Source organism: Rhinopithecus roxellana, chromosome 8, assembly GCF_007565055.1.
Source record: "Rhinopithecus roxellana isolate Shanxi Qingling chromosome 8, ASM756505v1, whole genome shotgun sequence".
Lineage (NCBI taxonomy): Eukaryota > Metazoa > Chordata > Mammalia > Primates > Cercopithecidae > Rhinopithecus > Rhinopithecus roxellana.
Genome location: NC_044556.1, coordinates 111,873,806 through 111,896,237, shown reverse-complemented (window position 1 = coordinate 111,896,237; position 22,432 = coordinate 111,873,806). Strand labels below are relative to the sequence as shown.

The 22,432-nt window shown below is 45.7% G+C and overlaps 2 protein-coding genes and 1 pseudogene across 5 annotated transcripts in view; 2 read left to right on the top strand and 1 right to left on the bottom strand.

The window, feature by feature from the left end:
- The first annotated feature begins 1,127 nt into the window (after positions 1-1,127).
- On the top strand, positions 1,128-2,169 carry LOC104681130 (olfactory receptor 2B11). The gene has a single exon (XM_010387342.2). It carries the CDS (start codon positions 1,146-1,148, stop codon positions 2,097-2,099), a length of 954 nt encoding a protein of 317 aa, XP_010385644.2. The 5' UTR covers positions 1,128-1,145; the 3' UTR covers positions 2,100-2,169.
- Positions 2,170-4,368: 2,199 nt separating this feature from the next.
- The window catches only part of NLRP3 (NLR family pyrin domain containing 3), a 31,655-nt gene continuing 13,591 nt past the window's right edge, over positions 4,369-22,432 (bottom strand). For 3 of the 4 annotated variants that reach the window (XM_010387336.2, XM_030936884.1, XM_030936883.1), the window contains 5 exons: positions 18,925-19,095; positions 17,054-17,224; positions 8,905-9,075; positions 8,208-8,378; positions 4,369-4,792 (listed from right to left, as the gene is read on the bottom strand). In XM_010387336.2, coding sequence (XP_010385638.1) covers positions 4,693-4,792; positions 8,208-8,378; positions 8,905-9,075; positions 17,054-17,224; positions 18,925-19,095 — 784 coding nt within the window. In that variant the 3' untranslated portion in view covers positions 4,369-4,692. The remainder of the gene's footprint in view (positions 4,793-8,207; positions 8,379-8,904; positions 9,076-17,053; positions 17,225-18,924; positions 19,096-22,432) is intronic. The other variant, XM_030936885.1, reaches the window with a different exon arrangement.
- Positions 4,996-13,938, top strand: LOC115899241 (annotated as a pseudogene).

The following is a 22,432-nucleotide window of genomic DNA, read 5'->3' as shown; positions in this document are numbered from 1 at the left end:
TAATTATTGTTTATTAATAATATTTTTCAATCCTATCATGGAGCATATCATCCCCATCAGGAACTGGAAGGTGTGCAATGCTGGAGCAAGTGTAGGAGGTGAGAAGCCAAGGGTGCAGTCGAAAGGAGCCATGAATCAGCAGGTGGCAACCCAGTTGCTTCCTAACAGCAATGGTTTCAGAAATCAAATTGGCTGTTTTCTATCAGTGAGCGGTGACAGCTGCTTGGCAAAGAAATGGTGCAGGAAATTGGAACGTCACTCAAGCCATCAGATAAAACCTAGCCGTAGAGGGCAGTCTGATCTTTCCGTAGACAGTTCCAGGGACTACGTTTCTCACGCCAATCAAGAGCTTTCTCCCTGTGCTCAAAATTCCATGCTCTGGGGTCTCATTTGCTACCATAACCTATTCAGGGGCTGAAGTAACATGTGACTTGGCTCTTCCACTCCAGAGACTCACAGGACCTAGAACTGTGCTGCTTTTACCACCAGTGCAAGTGACAGGGCTGCCTGTGCGTGAGAGGTCTTGAAAGCAGAGATTAGCATGAATCGGGGAGCTGGATGCAAGCGTGAGCAGGTGATGGGGGGTGGTTCTATCAATACAGCCCCCAGCTGCTCACAAAGCCCTTCTGCTTGCTTTATGTCACCGCCCACCTCCCTCCTACCACTACCTCCCAAAATGGGAAAGCCTAAAAAAGTGGACAATTCCCTGTCGATGTGGAGGTAGACAGAAATCGAACATTCTGACGGTGATGGGAGCTGTGGCAGGCTTCACTCTAGCTGGAACACAACTGTCATTCGTGAGGTATTCTTCTCACATACTTAATGTCTCTATCGTCCCCAAGTCTTGGCAATTTAAGCAGGTATTTCTCCCCATTTCACAGATGCAGAAGTTCAGCGAGATTAAATGGCTTTAGTTGAGGCCACTGAGTAGGAAGGAGAGCAGAGACACAGAGGCTGCTGCTGGGGCTCTTTGTTCTGAACCCTCCACATCCCAGCGTCTCCACAGAGGTAAGGAGAATCAAACAGGCCATCACCTGGGGAAGGAAGAGTGGATGCAAGAGGGAGGAAAGCGATCAGTTCCTCTTCTCAGGTATTATTCATTCCGATTTTCTCAATTTGTCACAGGTGCCAGAAAATGCCGCAACATGAAAAGTGACAACCAGAGCTTCTCAGGGGACTCCCCTAAAGCCTTCATCCTTCTGGGTGTGTCTGACAGGCCATGGCTGGAACTCCCTCTCTTTGTGGTCCTCCTGCTGTCCTACGTGCTGGCCATGTTGGGGAATGTCGCCATCATCCTGGCATCCCGGCTGGATCCTCAACTCCACGTCCCCATGTACACCTTCCTCAGCCACCTGTCCTTCCTGGACCTCTGCTACAGCACCACTACGGTCCCTCAGATGCTGGTCAACATGGGCAGTTCCCAGAAGACCATCAGCTACGGAGGCTGCACTGCGCAGTATGCAGTCTTCCACTGGCTGGGATGCACGGAGTGCATCCTCCTGGCCGCCATGGCCCTGGACCGCTACGTGGCCATCTGCGAGCCCCTGCACTACGCCGTTCTCATGCACCGTGCTCTCTGTCAGCAGCTCGTGGCTCTGGCCTGGCTCAGTGGCTTCGGCAACTCCTTCGTGCAGGTGGTCCTGACTGTGCAATTGCCGTTCTGCGGGCGGCAGGTGCTAAACAACTTTTTCTGCGAGGTCCCGGCCATGATCAAGCTGTCGTGTGCCGACACAGCTGTGAATGATGCCACACTGGCTGTGCTGGTGGCCTTCTTCGTGTTGGTGCCCCTGGCTCTCATCCTTCTCTCCTATGGCTTTATTGCCCGCACAGTGCTCAGGATCCAATCCTCCAAGGGACGATACAAGGCCTTTGGTACGTGTTCCTCCCACCTGATGGTCGTCTCCCTCTTCTACCTACCTGCCATTTACATGTATCTTCAGCCCCCTTCCAGCTACTCCCAAGAGCAGGGCAAATTTATTTCTCTCTTCTATTCCATAATCACCCCCACTCTCAATCCCTTCATCTACACCCTGAGAAATAAAGATGTGAAGGAGGCTCTGAGAAGACTCCTGGCCAGGATCTGGAGGCTCTGTGGATGATGAGGACGTGAGATGTAGCGTCTCCATCAATTAAAGAACACTGCACAAGTCTAATGTGCACTCAGAGCATCTTTCACTTAAGGAGTTAATACCCAGAGAGCTCAACAACCCTATCTTCAAACATCTCACTTCCTGTCATAATGCCCCAAATCCCATAGCAACAAAGTTCATTTTAAAAGTGTAATTCTAAGAGGCCATATGTTTTTAAGCATTGTTTAAATAGACTTCAATAAGTATGTGTGGAATTATTTAACTTCCAATTTCCTGATTCTTTTCTCTTTTCCTCTTCCTGTATTTCTTTTATTCTCTCCCCACTTGTCTCTTTTCTATTACTCCTAAGTATACACAAGAGGAAGCTGAAATACAATCTTATTTTACTTATAATGAATATGTGTTTTTCTCCATATACGTAAATCTCCACAAATTTTACATGACTTTTTCAAACAAGTCCAGGAATTAAGTAGATTGCTATCTCTTTCCTGTGATTTTGGATTTTTTTTTCTCTGTAGTTCACATTTTCTTCTACAGAAAGTTTTTCCATGAAATGTAAACTAGTACAAAAACTAGTACAACCACTACGGAAAACAGTGTGAAGATTCCTTAAAGAACTAAAAGTAGATCTACCATTTGATCCAGCAATGCCACTACTGGGTATCTACCCAGAGGAAAATAAGTCATTATATGAAAAAGTTACTTGCTCATGCGTGTTTATAGCAGCACAATTTGCAATTGGAAAAATACGGAACTAGCCCAAATGCCCATCAGTCAACTAGTGAATATAGAAAATGTGAGACAGGCCGGGCGCAGTGGCTCATGCCTATAATCTCAGCACTTTGGGAGGCCAAGGCGGGTGAATCATGAGGTCAGGAGTTCAAGACCAGCCTGGCCAAGATGGTGAAACCCCCGTCTCTACTAAAAATACAAAAATTAGCTGGGCATGGTGGCACACGCCTGTAATCCCAGCTACTCAGGAGGCTGAGGCAGAGAATTACTTGAACCCGGAAGGCGGAGGTTGCAGTGAGCTGAGGTCACGCCACTGCACTCCAGACTGGGCGACACAGTGAGACTCCATCTCAAAAAAAAAAAAAAAAAAGAAAAAGAAAATGTGAGATATATACCATGGAAAAACACTATTCAGTCATAAAAAGGAATGAAATAATGGCATTCTCAGCAACCTGGCCAGTTTTAAAGTCCTAATGCCCAAAAGTTATCTTTCTCTCTTTCAAGCTCAGCTATGTGTTTCTGATTACATTATTTATACAGGTATCAAAGTGTTTGTAGCAGGAAGGCAGTTGGTAATAGTTCACCAAGATGCAGAAACCCAATCTCCAGTTGGTGCTGCTCAGAAATGCTAACAAGACAGAGTTTGCAATAGAATGTAAATCTCACACTGTTTCCCTTATAAAAACAGTCTTAAGGGTTTTTTTAAATGTCAGCTCATCTAAAAGGCATGTTTAATAATGTGATTGTTTTACATTCTTATACAAACTCCTATATTGACAGTTCATAGACCACACTTTGAGTAGCAAAGTGAGGCTACTTTGATGGCTAATTGTATAGAGGAAGTAGTATTTCCATCCTGAGCAATTCCATGCGGTTTAAGAGTTGTCCATGTGTTGAGAAGCAATTAGTAAATATTTCCTTAAAACTTAATGCTCTGTGAAGTATGACAGATGAACTGTTCCTCGGATAGGATAAATCCAAAATAAGCTGTTATCAACTGAAAGCAAGATGCATCTTCTACATAATACTTCTAGTTAGGAGTCAGGCTCTGATACCCTCAAACCTTTCACTCCACGATTTTCAGTCTATCCTAGCAAAGATGAAATTCCACTCATTACAGTTAGAGTGAGGTAATTTTTTAAAAATTATCTACAACAGAACCATTTGCCAAAGTGACTTTTAAAATGCACCAAGCAATTTAATTTACCTTTAGTGCTTTAGAGAAATAATTTTAAAAATGTCTGGATACTCTTTTTTAAAATTAAGAAAAGGAAACAATTTAATTAAATACATACAAAAAAAAGTTTTACATATTCCTGAATTTTCAACTAACTACAAAAAGCATGAATAATTCTTATTAGAAAACAACAGTATTACAAAAATTTTAAATAAATAAATAGCTGCCATAAAATTTTAACATAATATATAGTCAACTAGTTCTGTGTTATGGTCAGTTAATAGAAAGATAGCAGAAATGATGACATGAGCAAAAGTAAACAGAACAAAGAAGAAAAAAATGATAGGAAAAAGAAAGTTAGACAGTGAGAAGAGAAAATAAAGACAAAGAAAGTGCTTTATTGAACGAGCTAATTACATGAGGTCACCAAGAGGAGCATCCTCTAACTAAGGCGCTGTGATGAGAACAACATCCGATGCTGTCATTGCCCTGGTGTCTTCCTCACCCGGGCGCAAAGGAGATGCCCCAGCTCTCCACACGAAGGCATGGTGGGCAAGCGCTCTTCTCCGACACTCCACCGGAACGACCCCAGCGCTGCGCTCTTGGCCTGGATGGATCACAGCTCACTTCACCTGAGGACCCCCAGCTGGAGGGCCCCGAGAACGCTGGCGTCTGGCAGCCCTGCTTCCACCCCTACCACGAAGGCTCAAAGATGATGGTCAGCTCCGGCTTTTCTTCTTGAAGCGTTTCTAACGCCCTTTTGGTCTCATAATTGAAATACATTTCAGACAACCTGTAAAAGCAAACAGAAAGCCTGGGTTGCCCACTTCAGATAACTCTCTCAGAGTCGTTAACCTTAGAAGTCTCATCTCTCCATTTCCCTAAACTCCACACACGTCTAAAATGTTAAAAAAAAAAACAAACAAACAAAAACCGGGGGACCACAACTCCCAGAGGGCTCCGCGTCCTCGCCGCCGCGCCGCCGCCGAGACCAAGATGGCCGCCAGACTCCGCGCCTTCTGCAAGGATGCCCGGGCCGAGGAGCCGGTGCTCGTCGTGTCCTTCGTCATCGGGAGCCTGGCTGTAATTCTGCCCCGTTCAGCCCCTACACCAAGTACTCCGTCACCATCAACAAGGCCACGCCCTACAACTACCCAGTGCCCGTCCGCGATGATGGGAACAGCCTGACGTGCCCAGCCACCCCCAGACCCCAGGGCCCCAGCCTGGAGCGGCTGAAGAAACGGTGAGCACCCCCAATGACAGAGGAGGCCCCTCCCACAGCTCCCAATAAAAATGTGGGGGAAAAAAAGCTCTAAGTGCCCAATGTGCTTCCTGTTATATTTTTAACTATCTAGTTGGGAACTTTTTAAGCATACATAAAAGTATAGAAAATAGTATCATGAACCCCCTGTGTCCATTACCCAAGTTCGATTATTAAACAGGTCATGTCAACTTGTTTCTTCTATTGCCCAGCCACTCCTCCCACCCATGGATTATTTTAAATATTGCATTTAATGCATCTGTCAATAATTCACTTTGTGCCACTAAAATATAATTACAATATCACTGTCACACCAAAACTGTTTAACAATAATTTCTTAGTATCACTGTATGTCCAGTCAGCATTTACACTTCCTTAACTGTCTTGTAAATTTTTTTACCTTATGTTCATTTAGTCATGAATCCAACCAATTCCACACATTGCATTTGCCCAGGATGCCTCTCACATTTTCTTTGATTTAAGTTGTTCCTCCTCTTTAATAAAGTTTCCCTTGCAACTTAACTAATAAATCCGCCCATTTGTCCTGCACCATTTCTAACCATCTCAGTTGGTGGTGTTATATACTGAATGCTTGTCTTCCTTAAAAATTCCCATGATGAAGCCCGAACCCCTAATGTGATGGTACTTAAAGGTGAGGCCCTTGGGAGGTAGGTAGAGTTAGATGAAGTGGTGAGGGTGGGGCCCTCAGGATGGGGTGAGTGCCCTTACAGGAGAGATACCAGAGAGTTTGCTCTTTCTCCCCTGTCTTCTCTCTCTTGCCTCCCCTCACTCCATGCAATCACACAGCAAGAAGGTAGCCATCTGCAAGTCAGGAAGAGGACTCTCGCCAGCAACCAAATTCATCAGAGACTTGATTTTGGACTTTCCAGTCTCCAGTATTGTGAGAAAATAAATCTCCGTGTTTGAGTCACACAGTCTAGAACAGCTTGTTATCGCAGCCTGAGAAAACAGGTTGATTGCATTCATGGATTCTTCAATCTATTTTGAGCCTGTCCCTCAGCCTGGGTCCTGAATGTCCCTCAGGGCTAGGTCAGTGACTCTACATGTAGCAGTGTCGCCAGCTTTGACCTGACCAATCCTTCTTTTCTTCCCCCATCTCTCTTAGCTCTGGGAATGTTGGCTTGTCCTGCAGCAAACGTGCTCAATTACGTCGGCACAAGGATGCAAGGCTGATTCAAACTTGTGTTTATTCAAACCTGCATTCCAACAGGTTCTCAGCCTTGAGATCATTAATATGGACAGAAGTCCCTGGACTAAAGGAATTTATATTTTGGGAGCAGAGATAGATAATAAATAAACAAGAAAACAACATAGTACATAAGATGTGCTTCACTGCAGAGGAGAATGAGAAGAGAAGAAAAAAGCGCTTGCTTCTATTTTCAGTAGAATAGTCAAAGACAGCCTCACAGAGAGGAAGACCTTTAAGAGAGAATTTAAGAATGTACAGAGAATAATGCATGTGGATACTGAAGGGGCGAGAGTTCTAGGCAGGAAGAAAAGCAAGTGCAAAAATCCAGAGATGACAGTGTTCTTGCAAAACAGCAAGGAGACCACTGTACTGGGGTAGAATAAGCAAGGGTTGGAAGAAGCGGAATCTTCGGAAGCAGGAGAGGCTGGATTATGTGGGGCATGGAATCTACCATGAGTTTGTTGCTCTGATGATGAAAGTGATAAGAAGTCACCAGACGATGTTGGCAAGAGTGATATGATCTGAGTTACATTTTAGCTGAATCCCTTGTCTGCTAAAATCAGAATAACAGATGCAGGGTGGTATGTCAGAATGCCACCATGACAATCCAGACACCAGGTGATGGTGGCTTGAGCCAGGGAAGAAGCCATGAAGCTGGCCAGAAGTGGTCAGGGAGTGGCCAAGCTGGGAAGGCAGAGCTCACAGGATGTGCTGACACACTGGACGTGGTTATAAGAAAAAAGAGACAGTGACGACAGAACCAGAAATGTTTTGGCCTGAGCAACTTGGAGGAAGTGACCATTGACTGAGATGGGGAAGAATCAGGTTTCAGGTAGAAGAGAATGGCATGGGTGTGGATCTGGATGTGACGTTTGAGAGGTTTATTAAACCTCCAAGAAGAAAGATCAGACAAGCATGCAGACACAGAATTTACGGATGTATAATCTGGAGGCCACAGCACATATATCATGAATCCAGAAGACCAGGTAATTTAAATGAGGGAGAAAGTGTAGGGAAGAAAAATTAGCCCAGCGACTGAGCTCTGAGGATTCAACACATAGGGGTCAGGACGATGAAGAAAAGGTCAGAAAGGAGACTGAGTAGAAAGAGCTGATGAAATAGGAGAAAACCCAGGAGAATATGTTGGCCTTAAAGCCAAGCAGTGAAAACGTCTTCAGGGAAAAGTGCGATCATCACGGCTGACAGAACCGTGGGATTCGCCAAGAAGCTCTTACTAGAAAGGAGACGACTACCTCAGTGGTATCACAGAGGTGGGTTGGCAATGTCCCGACACACTGTTGAATTTCGTGTAATTTCCAATCTTGCTGTTCCTGGAGCACTCTTTTCCCATTTAGAAATCCTCAGAAACAAAACAACAAGGTCTCCACTATGTAAAGACCCTTCCAATTCGAAGGAACCATAGACGAGTTTTACAAAGTACGGTTCCTTGTGTAGAACACAATCCTCCTTGGCCATGATCGCATTAGGACTTGTGTTTCTTTAGGGAATATGGATGAAATCCAGCTTAACCTTGGTTGTTCTAATGGTCTCAGTGAAGTGGAATGTGTAGTTTAAGCCCCATATTCTCTATTTTTAAAAATCCACACAACTGACCCAGGCCCAACCTAATCCTGAGTGGCTGCAAATGAAGCCAGAGTCATCCTGGATTTTGATAACAGTCAACATTTCCTGAGAACTCAGAGTCCCGCCACAGGCATCTCTGCAGAGCACACTCACCCCAGGTTCTGCAGGAGGCAGCTCTGCTGTTTCAGCACTTCACAGAACATCATGACCCCCAGGTCGCCCAGGTCATTGTTGCCTAGGCTCAGCTTTCGCAGGCTCTGGCTGGAGGTCAGAAGTGTGGAAAGATCCCAGCAGCAGTGTGACGTGAGGCTGCAGTTGTCTAATCTGCAAAAAGGGGGTGATTTAAAGAAAATGTCCCCTTAACCATCCCCCCGGCTCCCCAAGATCTTAGCATCTTAGTCTGTCTTCTTTCAGGTACAAAAAAAAAAAAAAAGAGAGCACAGGACTAACTAGCTTGAAGCAGCCTTGTATGCCAGTAATTATTCTTCTCTCTCCTTTTCAGATAGGAGCATATCTTTCAAATCCACTGCACTGCACAGATCAAATTAGTAACAGTGGTTTGTTCACTGATTTACCAAATTCTGTGCCCTTCCCTACATTTCCATTAAATATAAGTGTCATACTGCGCCCTTGTTTTGTGGTACAGAAAACTGTGATGGAAAGGACTCAAGTTCCTACCTTTCTATCATCTAGAAGGACTCCTCCCAGTCCCACAATCCTGTAACAAGGCAAACTCTAAGAAGACACCTCACTTCTAAGATACAGATTATCTTGTGGCCACTCTGCCTAAACTTCCCTCCACCCTTGGCCACCATGTGTTCTCATCGCTGTAATAAGCGGAAGGACTTACTCCAACACCTGAAGCTTGCAGTCGGGGTGCAAGAGTCCCTCACAGAGTAGCTTGATCCCCTTGTCTCCGAGAGTGTTGCCTCGCAGGTAAAGGTGCGTGAGATTCTGATTAGTGCTGAGTACCGAGGACAAAGCTGAACAACAGACTGACGTAAGGCCAGAATTCACCAACCTGTAGAAGGACGGGGAGAAGAGTCCTCAGTGCCCAGCTCTTCCCCAACACTGTGCAGCTGCTTCGACCCAGTGCCCTGTCCTCTCTCAGCAGCTGCAGCCTTTAGCTCAGAGAGCAGAAGCCAGCATCTCGGATATGATCTGGAGAGAGCATGGCCTGCTGTCTGTGGCTGCCACAGGAGACACAAATGATGCCTCAGCAGACGTTTTGCGGGATCACTCCGACAGAAAGAGAGCCAAGGCAAACTGAGCCGGTTACACCATACTCCTCCTGCTTCTCACACAGCTTTCCTCCAGCCAGGACTGCTCCTCGGCACCACTCCTTCCAGAAACACATCCCAGTGGTTATCCTTGACTAATAGTGGCCGTAACACTGCAGACACCTGTTTTTTTTTTTGTTTGTTTGTTTTTGTTTTTGTTTTGCTTTTGTTTTGTTTTGAAGACAGACAGGAAAAAAAAATCCTCCTCATGGGAAGTTGGTGCGGATTTAAACATCAAAGACAACAGGTGAACGTCCATTGTGACCTTCTAAGCCGTAGCTAGGGCTGGGACAGGAACACTGTGGGGCCCTTAGCAATTGCCACCTCCCACCTTCCTGCTCCCCCAAATGCCCCTTTCACCAGCCCTCAACCACATTGGAGAAGTGGGAGGATCACTTGAGTTCAGGAAGTCAAGGCTGCAGTGAGCCATGATTGGGCTGCCACACTCTAGCCTGGGCGACAGAGTGAGACCCTGCCTAAATAAATAAATAAGGCCAGGTGCAGTGGCTTATGCCTGTAATCCCAGCACTTTGGGAGGCCCAGCACTTTGGGAGGGTGGATCACGAGGTCAGGAGTTCAAGACCAGCCTGGCCAACATGGTGAAACCCCGTCTCCACTAAAAATATAAAAATTAGTCAGGGTGGTGGGCACCTGTAATCCCAACTCGGGGAGGCTGAGGCAGGAGAATTGCTTGAACCCGGGAGGCAGAGGTTGCAGTGAGCCGAGATTGCCAATGCACTTCAGCCTGGGTGACAGAGTGAGACTCTGTCTCAAAAACAAATAAATAAAAGAAAAAGGCTCTTGCTCTGTCACCCAGGCCGAGTGCACAACTCACTGCAGTCTTAAACTCCTGGGCTCAGACAATCCACCCACCTTGGCCTCCCAAAGTGCTGGGATTACAGGCGTGAACCACTGTGCCTGACCCAGAGACCAGTCTTATTTGATTATTATATCAACCTGGCAAGGAAGGAGTGCAGCTAAAACTATTACATACATTTTACAGATTAGAAATCTAAGGCTTATAAAGATTACATGTTTCTCTCAAGGCCACAGAGCAGGTGTGTGGTAAGGAGGGATCCAGATCTGGACTTTCCACGTTTTAGTCTCATCGTCTCCCCACTGCCCTTTCTGTCCACCTCTCTCTTCCTTCTGCACAGCAAAGGGCCTCTTAGAGCATAAAACCCCAGAAATGCATTAATCTCAATGGAATTAAGAGTTTTGATGTACTATTCTTGAGTCAAATTAAGCCCATTCTATCACCCAGGAAGAGCATAAGAGCTCTAAAATCACTAGTGGTGTAATTCCTAGGAGCACAGATGCTCAGAGGGTAGTCTAGTACACAGAAAGCCTCATACTCCAGCCCTTCCACAAAGCCAGGAGTAGCCTCCTTCCTGCCACAGTCCTTGGTAATGGCATGTTTTTTAAGCTCTTTGGTGTCTAAGAGGCAGGAAAAATAGAAATACAGAAAAAGTTTATTCAGACAGCAAAGTGTGAGCAGATGACCAGCAGGAAAAAGCGATTATCCACCCACTGGTTTCTAGCTTCCCAATTAAGGAAGAATCAAATAGAAAAGACACAGTAAGCAGGACTAATGGGGAAATGAAGCCCAAGAGAGACAGACAAAAAAAAGCAAGTTTGGAGTGGCTTCTACTAAGCTCTCACCCCAGGTAAGAATTCTGTCAGAGGGTTGTTGTTAATGACCATGCAGAAGGGATGTGTAGGATTCCTGGCAAAGGCCAGGGACATTCCAGCAGAATGGGGATGGTCTTCAAAGAGGAAAAGAGAAAATATTTTTAAAGTTATGTAGGTAAAGTTATGCAGGCTTTACCACTATTTCCAAAAAGGAGTAGAATGGATTATTCAACAGATGTCTGGGGAGCACTACACAGTAGTAGTAGTAATAGAAGTGGCAACAGACAGTGTAGTTTTGTTAAGAACATGTCATACCCAAATTGTGAAAATGCTGGTAACTATTAAGCAATGGTTACACTGAACACATAATAAAGTGTTTAAAGAATCAAACAACCACGTCCCACCAACCAATCCTTGGATGAGAGGAATGTGATTGACATAACATCTTGATTTGAGCCAATCCACCTAACTGAACTCTACATTTACCAAGCTAGATATCTTGCCGTGTACTGTATTAAGTTAATTTGTTGGGGATTTTTATTTATTAACTACCTGCCTATGTCACAAAAATGTCTCATAATGAAAACTGAATCCCAGTGCTTTGGGAGGCCAAGGTGGGAGGACCACTTGAGGCCAGGAGTTTGAGACAAGCCTGGGCAACATAGCCCTACAAAAAAATTTTTAAACATTTTAAACATTACCCAGGCATGGTGGTACACACCTGTAGTCCGAGCTACTCAGAAGGCTGAGGCAGGAAGATTGCTTGAGCCCAGGAGTTCAAGGCTACGGTGAGCTATGATCCTACCACTGCACTCCAGCCTGAGCCACAGAGAAAAAACCCCATCTTAAAAAAAGAAGGGCAAGAAAGAAAGAGAGAGAAAGAAAGAAAGGGAGAGGGGGAGAGAGAGAGAAAGGGAGAGGGAGAGAGAGAGGAAGGAAGGAAGGCAGGAAACTGAGGAAGAAGATTGAACATTTTTTGAGTATTTATTGTGTGCTTGAATGGATGATGACTTCAAATAGGGTTATCTCATTGAATGATCACAACCTCAAGATGGGAATGTTATTTTTATCCCTACTTTTACATGGACAAAATGAGGATCACAGCAATTAAAAAATAAGTAGGAGCTTCTTACATGGATGGTAGAAAGTGGGAAGTGGGGGTAACCCTCCAGGCAAAAGGAAAAGAGTATGCAAGGATAAGGAAGATTAAAAGAACCACCAAGATGTTTCAAAACTAATTCATAGCTGGGCACAGTGATGTCCACCTATAGTCCCAGCTACTTGGGCATCTGAGACAGGAGGATTGCTTGAACCCAGGAGTTCAGATGAGATTGGGGGCTCTGGGTGGTATGGCTGTAGACAAACCGAGGAGTTCAAATTCAGCCTGAGCAACATAGCAAGTCCGCATCTCTAAAACAGCAAAACAAAACTTATTCAACATGACTCAAAATGGAGTGCAAGGTGTGGTAGGAGAGAGGGCAGTATCAGGGACAGCCTTGTGTGCCAAGCTAAGATGTCACTCTGACTACAGAGAAGAACTTTTGAAAGTTTTTGAACAAACGGTCAATATTTTCAAATTTGCATTTTAAAAAGTTCCCTCTGGTGTAACGATGAGCGGTAGAGGGAACTGAAAGCAGAGCTTTAGGACCGTCCTCCGTTTACTCACTTGGCAGCCTCCTGGAAAGCCTCACCATTCAACGAGGCAGGAGGAAGAGGGCAGGCGCAGGTCAAAGAACAGGGGTGGGAGGTGGGGTATGATAATTAAACCAATGTTGCAAAGGTTCAGCATGTGTGATCTTGAGCAATATTGAGACAGGCAGCACACAATATGCAGCCAGACATGAGGACCTAAAGTTCAAGAAAAAACAAAATGTGGGGGTCGGGCGCGGTGGCTCAAGCCTGTAATCCCAGCACTTTGGGAGGCCGAGACGGGCGGATCACGAGGTCAGGAGATCGAGGCCATCCTGGCTAACACGGTGAAACCCCGTCTCTACTAAAAAATAAAAAAACTAGCCGGGCGAGGTGGCGGGCGCCTGTAGTCCCAGCTACTCGGGAGGCTGAGGCAGGAGAATGGCGTAAACCCGGGAGGCGGAGCTTGCAGTGAGCTGAGATCCAGCCACTGCACTCCAGCCTGGGCGACAGAGCGAGACTCCGTCTCAAAAAAAAAAAAAAAAACAAAATGTGGCTATACCTAACACATAGGCTATACCTAATACACAGCCACATGTATGGCTACACCTAACACATAAAGTGCATAAAAGTTTTGACTGATTAATGCCACTTACAGATATCTATCTCAAAATCAAATGCATAAACTATATATAACATTTATACACATGCATAAAACTATATATAAAAATGTGCTTTTTGCAGAGTTGTTTGTAATAGTGGAAAAGAACAGTTATCCCAAAATGCATTATTTGACTAAATAAATTATGGTAAAGGACACTATGGGATATTATGCCCCAATCAATAGATCTACACAAATCAGTGTGGAAATTTATCCATGATAAATGAAAAAAGAATATCACAGAAAAATATTTATATCATGGTTCTAGTTTCAATAGATATGGTGTTATGGATTGAATTGTTTCCTCCAAGACTTTATATGTGGTAGTCCTAGGCCCCAGTACTTCAGATTGTGACATTATTTGGATATACGGTTACTGAAAATGTAATTAGTTAAGATGAGGTCGTTACTAATCTAACATGACTTGTGTTCTTTCACAGGGAAACATGGGACATGGAGAAAGATGCACAGAGACACAGGGAAGACGCCACGTAGACATAAAGGCAATGGTGTGGGAGAGGCATCGACAGGTCAAGGAATGTCAAAATGTGTCAGCAAGATGACATTCCACCAGACACCAAAGAGAAGCACGAACAGATTCCCCACAGCCCTCAGAAAGACCCAGCCTGCTGGTATCTTAATCTCACACTTCTGGCCTCCAGAACTGAGGGATAATAAATTTCTGTTGTTTAAGCTTCTCTGTTTGTGATACTTTATTACAGCAGCTCTAACAGACTAGGCATTTAAAATACTACGTAACAATGTATTACAAATGCAACATGAAAATCGCATAGGTCTTCATTCACATTACTGATATAAATACCATCCAGATCAGCATATACAAGAAATCCATTTGTCCATAATTAGCAACCAATATATGTTCACAAAGCTCTGATACTCCCTTGGATGGATGGATGGATGGATGGATGGATGGATGGATGGATGGATGGATGGATGGATGGACAGACGGACGGATGGATGGATGGATGGATGGATGGACAGATGGATGGATTATATAACAATCTATTGTATTTTTAAAAGTCTTGATGGTTGCTCATCAGACTATTGTAAATGGCTCTCTCAGAAGACAGCTGAGAAGGAGTTTTCACTTTCCACTTTGTACTATATGTTTACACCAAGCATGTGTTACTTTTCTAATAAAAAGTTTGTGAATGACATCTGGGTTTAAGACCTATTGTTGTTGAAATTGAGAGGTATATGAGAATTCTCAGGGAGTGCAGAAACATTTAGTAACAAACGAACAAACAAAAGGTAAACCAGGCAGGGTGTGTGGCTCACGCCTGTAATCCCAGCACTTCGGGATGCCAAGGCAGGCAGATCACCTGAGGTCAGGAGTTTGAGACCAGCCTAGCAAACAGTGAAATCCCGTATCTACTAAAAACACAAAAAGTAGCCAGGCATGGCAGTGCACACCTGTAGTCCCAGCTACTCAGGAGGCTGAGGCAGGAGAATTGTTGGAACCTAGGAGGCGGAGGTTGCAGTGAGCCAAGATCGCGCCACTACATTTCAGCCCGGGTGACACAGTAAGACTCCATTTCAAAAAAAATAAAACGACAAAACTAAACCAGTGGCAAAATCCCCAGACCACAGGAAGAGAAGCCAATGCAGGATCCAGGAAGGGGGAAGCTATAGGGAAGCTATAACATTAGCAGGAAAGACAGAGCAGTGACCTAAACATTAGAGAGAAGAAGGCTTCCAAAGAGGAAGAGAGAAGTGAATTAAAGGCAGCAGATGTCAACTGAAGTAAGGACTGGGAAGGACCTGTACGACCTACAAGGACCCAGCCTGCTGATGCCTCAGTCTCAGACTCTGGCCTCCAGAACTGAGTGGAATAAACTCTTGTTGTTTAGGCTGCTGTTTGTGGTACTTTATTACAGGAGCTCTACCAGGTTGGGTATTGACTACATAGAGTGTATTACAGATGCAACAGGCACATTTGTAATTGGCTTGTTTGTCATTTGGAATCTGGAACCAGGATCACTGAGAGTCACCTGAGCACCTATAGCTGGGCCCCTTCGGTTCCATCTGCTTTACCTGGAGGGCTCTTCCGACTCCTTCACAGCCCATCCCATACTTCACTTAGCACCTCTCCAATGTCACCTGCTCAGAGAGGCACTCGCCAAGCCTGAGCAGAGAAGCACCCCTCGTCATCACTCTAGTTTTTCTTATAGCTCTTATATACACTGTATACTGTTTAGCTTGTCTATTATCTGTTATCGTTTCCCTAAAATAATGGTTGTGAAAACAGGGTTGTGGTCTGTTTTACTCATGGCTACTGTCAGTGCCCACCACAGAGCCCCCAGAGGGCCTGCAAAATAAAAGGACCCAGTCATGTCTGTTGAACAAACCTAGAGAAGCAGAAGTCAAATTGCTAAGGAAGGGTAATACTCTAGGGCAGTTTGCTAAGGAAGGGTAACGCCCTAAGGCGAGGAAATGAAGGCACTGCAGGAAGACTTCACAGAAAGAGACATGGTCACATCTGAGGATGGGCTGATGGGACAGGCCCAAGGAAGGATCAGAGCTTTGTGACAAGATATTGGTTGTTAATTAAGGATTAGTGGATTACTCCTTTGGGAAGACCTTTCCGGCTCTATTTGGTCTTGAATGCTGATCTGGCTGGTATATATATTAATAATGTGAATGAATGAAGATCTATACAATTTGCTTGTTGTATTTGTAGATATCATTGACAGAATCAAGATTCGAAACTGCCTAGTCAATGGGTCAAAAGACGGGTAAGATGAGGTTTAACAAAGCTAAATTGGAGGTCCCACCCTTAGGCTGAGAGCCAGATGAAGAAGCCCCATAGACAGCCCGTTAGCAGCATCTCCTAAGGCAATGCACTGGGGAATTAAGGCAGTGGCTGAGGGGGTCACAGACGTTTGTCTACACTGAGTTCCACAACCTTCTCTCTGAGTGTCCTTGGACAAAGGTATGAGGCTCCCTGAGTTGCATTTTCTCCTCTTTAAATTGGAGACACAGATACCCAGCTTATAGCATCTTTCTGACGCCAACTGAGAAAATCCATGTAAGAACAGGAAAGAGCAGGTGATACAGGAAAGTGGTACAGGAAAAGTGCATGATTATTAGTGGGTATTCTCTACTACTGTTTACTGCAGAATTCCAACATGAACCAAAAGGCTTATGTAACTGCCAAAAAACTTAAGGAAATCAGAGGCTCCACCAGTGAAACCATAGTTCTCTGCAACAGGAGCTAAAACATCCACCACGTATCATCAGGTCTGGGCACCACATTTCAAAGAGAGACACTAACAAACCAGCCTGTGTACCTGGGAGAGCATGGCTACACAGGTGAAGGTGCTGAGCCATGACACTGTTGAGGATAAAGAGGCTGCAGGGTAAGAGCTCCCTCCTAGTGTAGAGGCTGCAGAGTAAGAGCTCTTTCCTAGTGTAGAGGCTGCACGCACTGTGCGATAACTTGCATGCTTGCAAGCATGCACACGTAAAATGGGTGACTATTCACGTGAGTGCCTTGGAAGCAAGGTTTCCTCTCAATGGGCAACTGGGCTGCACCATCTCTAAGGTTTCTTCCAACACTAAGAAACTCTAATGCCATAATCATAAATTAGCATAAATTATCTCCTTAGCAGTAGTATACATTATATGCATCCAGTCCTTCCAACCATTGCTGATGTTTTTACCTCCTTACTCTACCTTCAACTCTGCCTGACCAGAGTAACCCCCATCCACATTCTCCACATAATTCACCTCTGAAAAGAAGTTACGTTTCTGCTGAGACACCCATGAAGACTTACCCCAGTTTCTGCAGGTTGCATTGTGGATTCTTGGCTTTTTCACATAAAATTGCGACTCCTGTGTCTCCCAGGGCATTCTCCCCCACGTAGAGTCTGGTCAGGGAACAGTTGGTGCTCAATACTGACGCAAGATCCTGACAACACGCTGATGTGAGGCAGCAGCTGACCAGCCTTCCACAAAGATGGCAGAATGTCAGTCATGTCTCTCACCCACGCTCCACCACGAACAAGGAGGCACCCGTACCTGCCACTGCCTCTACTCCAGTTTACACATGGAAAGGGAGTGGACACAAGCTCTACATACACTTCTGATTTCCTCTTCCATCTGGCGGAATAACAAGTAAGCCTTCTCCAAGCTCGCACCAATACTACATCTTCCCAGCTCCCTACATTCAGCTTTATTGTGGTGAAATACGTGTAAAATGAAATTTACCATTTTAACCATTTTTAAGTGCACGATTAATGGCCTTAAGCACATTCACATTGTTGTGCAACTATCATCACCACCGTCTCCAGAACTCCTTTCATCTTGCAGAACTGAAACTCCATAACCACTAAACAATGTCCTCCCATTCCCCGCTCTCCCATTGTCTGCAACCACCTTTCTTTCTGTCTCTATGAATCTGACTATTCTAGGCACCTCCTATAAGGACAATCACAGAGTATTTGCCCTTTGGATCCTAGCTTATCTTACTTAGCACCATGTCCCTGAGGCTCATCCATGTTGTAGTGTGTACTAGAATTCCTTTTAAAGCTGAATGTACATATGTAGCACTTTTCAACACCCTTTATCCGTTGAAGGACGTTTGGGTTATTTCCACCTTTTGGCTATTGCTAATAGTGTTGCTATGGACATGGGTGTACAAATAACATGTTTGAGTTCCTGCCTTTTTTTTTTTTTTAACTCTTCCTCTGTCACCCAGGTGGGAATGCAGTGGCGTGATCTTGACTCACTGCAACCTCCGCCTCCCAGGTTCAAACGATTCTCTTGCCTCCACCCCGAGTAACTGGGATTGCAGGCATGTGCCACCACACCTGGCTAATTTTTGTATTCTTAGTAGAGACAAGGTTTTACTATGTTGGCCAGGCTAGTCTCAAACTCCTGACCTCAAGTGATCCACCTGCCTCGGCCTCCCAAAATGCTGGGATTACAGGTGTGAGCCACTGCGCCTGGCTGAGTTCCTGCTTTGAACTCTTTTGCGGATATACCCAGGAGTGGAAATGCTGGCTTCAATAGTAATTCTATATTGTTTTAGGAATTGCCGTGCTGTCTTCCACACTGGCTGCGTCATTTACTTTCCCACCAGCAATACACAATGGCTTCCATTTCTCCGTATCCACGCCAATACTTGTTGTTTTCTAGTTTTCTTGCTTTTGTTTGATAATAGCCATCCTAATGGGTGAGAATTGGCCCTTCCATTTTTAAGTGTTTTTTTCTCTCCTTCAAAATGCAAGTCTCCCAGAAGCATTCAGGGAAGGGCTGCGTACAACATCGAGTGTCTGCATTGCTTTAGCACCATTTTTCTTATACAACATGAGGACCCAGCGCTTATCATGAAATTCTAAAACTCCTCTAAAGCAATGCATTACACTGGTTTTTTTCTTTTCCTCAGCTAGGCAGTGGGCACCCTACAGGCAGTCATCTTCTTTTTTTATTACTTACGCTCCTTGTCAGGGTTGAGTGTGTGACTTTCCCCACAGCAAACACTCACTGACCGAAATGCTACAGACACCCAGAGACAAGCACAGGCAGCCACCTGAGCTGCCGAGGCCACTGTCACTCAAACTCCAGCCCACCAGGCCTCACTGAAGCCAGAGTGCGAAACACGCCTTGTTGGCAGGGCTTCCTTCGGGGAATGGGCTCAACTCACCAGAGCTTCTTCAGATTGCACAACAGGTGCTTCAGTCCCACACACAGAAGTCTGATCCCGAAGTCCCCAAGGGCGTTGTCGCTCAGGTCCAGCTCCACCAGCTTCTGGTTGCTGCTGAGGACCAAGGAGATGTCGAAGCAGCACTCATGTGAGAGGCCACAGCGCCCCAACCTTCATGCCAAGAACAGAGGCAGAAAGCGTCAGAACACATCTGATCAGAGAGCTCTGGAATACAGCACAAGGCACATTGGGAGGTCAGCCCCCAGGCTCCCCAGTCACAGCAGAGGGAGCACCTGTCAGTGAACTCCCGGCCATAAACAGTGCCGGGTGCATTGCAGTCACCCCCCAGACAAGTGAATGGTGCGCTCCTGGCTTGTAAGTGAAACGGGCGGTGTGGGCCTGTGCACCCCACCGCCTTCCCTCGTGTTCCTAACTGTTGATGAGCCTGCAGTCGGCACTGCCCTCGCCAGCGCTTCACTCAGCGCTTGTCTTTACTAACATTGTCACCCCATTGTGCTTGATGATTTCATCCCAGCCATCCATCTATATTGAAAGGAAAAGCAGCTCTGATTCTTTTTCTCTTTCTTTTTCTTTTCTTTTTTTTTAGAGACAGGGTCTCACTTTGTTGCACAGGCTAGAGTGCAATGGTGAGATCATAGCTCACTGCCACCTAGAACTCCTGTGCTTAAGGGATCCACCTGCCTCAGCCTCCCAAGTGGCTGCAAATACAGGCATGTGCTACCATGCTTAGCTATTTTATTTATTTATTTATTTACTTATTTATTATTTTGTAAAGACAAGGTCTCACCAGCTTGCTCAGGCTGGTTTTGAACTCCTGGGCTTATGATCTGCCCACCTCAGCCTTTCAAAGTGCTAGGGTTCTGCACCCCGCTGCAGCTCTGATTCTTTATTGGTTTCACTGTTACACACATGCACACAAACACACACACGCACATCACTACCACCGTCACCACCACCACCACCAGCAACAAAAAATGTATCCCTGTCGTGGGGGCAAGAACGACATTCTAGTTTCTTTCCAGGGCAATAGCTTATAGGTCCTGGAGCCTGTTAGACCACCTTCCTTTCTGTGCCTATCCTTACACCAACTTCAAGCAAATGGACAAATGGATCTCTACTTATCTGCAAAACATCTCATTGTCACCTACCCTTTCCTGTTTGTGTCTCCCTCTCCAGAAGCATACAGGGGCAATGGCAGTGGGGAGAGAACTTGGGGATGAAGTTGGAGAAATAAGGTTAAGTGTCCCAAAGAGCCAGTCTCCATGGTACGACAATTTGAAATTTTATCAGAAGAGCAAAGATCAAGAGAGTGTGATCTATACACACAATGGAATACTCCGCAGCCATAGAAAAGAAGGAAGTCACACCTTCGAAGCCACATGGATGGAACTGGAGGCCTCAGAAACAAAGTGAAACCTCAGAAACAAAGAGTCAAATACCACATGCTCTCACTTACAAGTGGGAGCTAAACAAAGGGTAACATCCACAGAGCGTGGAACGATAGACACTGGAGCCTCAGAAGGGTGGGAGGTGGGAGCCAGGTGAGGGCTGGAAAATTACTCATTGGGTACAATGTTCACCATTTGGGGTAAGAGTTACACAAAGGCCGGGCGCGGTGGCTCACACCTGTAATCCCAGCACTTTGGGAGGCCAAGGCGGGCAGATCACGAGGTCAGGAGTTTGAGACCAGCCTAACCAATATAGTGAAACTTTGTCTCTACTAAAAATACAAACATTAGCTGGGCATGGTGGCCCACGCCTGCAATCCCAACTACTCGGAGGGCTGAGGCAGAATAATCGCTTGAACCCGGGAGGCGGATGTTGCAGTGAGCCGAGATCGTGCCATTGCACTCCAGCCTGTGCGACAAGGCGATACTCCGTCTCAAAAAACAAAAAAGGCGGGGGGGGTTACAGTAAAAGCCCAGACACTACCACTGTGCAATAATATATCCATGAAGCAACGCTGCGCTTGCGCCCCCTACATCGACAAAAATAAATAAATAAAGTAAAAAATAAGGAGCAGAGCAGAGAGAAAGCATTCAAGCCACGGAACAGCACAATTAAATCAGAATTTTCTAAATGACCATCTTACTTTTGTGTGGAGAATGGTCTGGTGAGGGAGAAAGGCAGACACAGCAAGACGAAAGAGCCAACATTCATTCAGTGTGCATTTCTGACCACTGACAGGGACTAAGATGCCTGTCCAGGCGTGGCAAAGAGGACGGCAAGACAAGCAAACGCAAACCCTATCCCCGGGGAGCCCATGGTCTAGGAGGTCACCGCGTGTCCAGGCAAGTGGTGACGGTTGCTGGACCTGGGCTGGTGGGGTAAGGACGAGGAAAAGTGGAAAAAAGCTCGGGTAGAAGGAAAAATTGGTAAGACTGGTGACAAGGTGAGTGTGCTGAGCCGGAGAGGGAGGTAGGAAAATATCCTAGAATGGCGGGCTTTAACACTGGCTGTGCGGCTCCTCAAAAATGCAGACGCCTGCATGCATCCACAGAGCAGGAAACGAAACAGAGCCAGTGAGACAGCCCAGGCACAGCGCCTGGGGCGTGTGGATCTGAGTCATGGTGTGGGAGGGAGCGAGCACATCATTATTATCATCATTATTATTATTATTATCATTATTTTGAAATGGAATCTCACTCTGTCACCCAGGCTGGAGTGCAATGATGCGATCTCCGCTCACTGCCACCTCTGCCTCCTGGGTATACGCGATTCTCCTGCCTCAGCCTCCTGAGTAGCTGGGACAACAGGCGAGAGCAAGCACCCTGCAACATTTCAACCCATACAAAGCATTCTGACCAGGCTGGGCAACGTGATGAGACCACATCTCCACAAAAAAATACACAAATTAGCCGGCGTGGTGGCGCATGCCTGTAGTCCCAGCTACTCGGGGGAGCCGATGTGGGAGGATTGCTTGAGCCTGGGAGGTTGACGCTGCAGTGAGCCGTGATCACACCACCACACTCCAGCCTGGGTAACAGAGGGAGACCCTGTCTCAAAGAAAAAAAAAAGTGTTTTCATAGTTTTTAGCTGAGGTTACCATTGTGGTAAATGGCAAATTCTCCAATTCTCATCTATGAACATGGTCCATGAGGAAATGGAATATATTGAGCATCACTGGTCTTTTCAAGAAATGACATTTTTTTCAGTTCCTCCTTCATTCTTCCCCACACAAAACTTCCCCAGCTGGCCTCCAATCCATTTTGCCTTCTCACTTGTTCTGGGCTGAATTGCGCCCCCCTTCCCCCCCTCCCAAAATTTACGTGTTGAAACCCTAATCCTCAAGACCTCATAATGTGGCTGTTTTGGGAAATGGGGTCTTAAAAGGGGTGACTAGGTTAACATTAGGTCATGCGTGGGAGCCCTAATCCATCAAGACTGTCCCTGTAAGAAGAGGAGACTAGGCCACTCTTCCCCCAGAGGGAAGACGACGTCAGTACACAGGGAGAAAGGGGCATCTACAAGCCAAGGAGGTGCCTCA

Excerpts from the sequence above, each read along its gene's own strand:
- LOC104681130 (XM_010387342.2), top strand. The coding sequence starts at position 1,146 with ATGAAAAGTGACAACCAGAGCTTCTCAGGGGACTCCCCTAAAGCCTTC.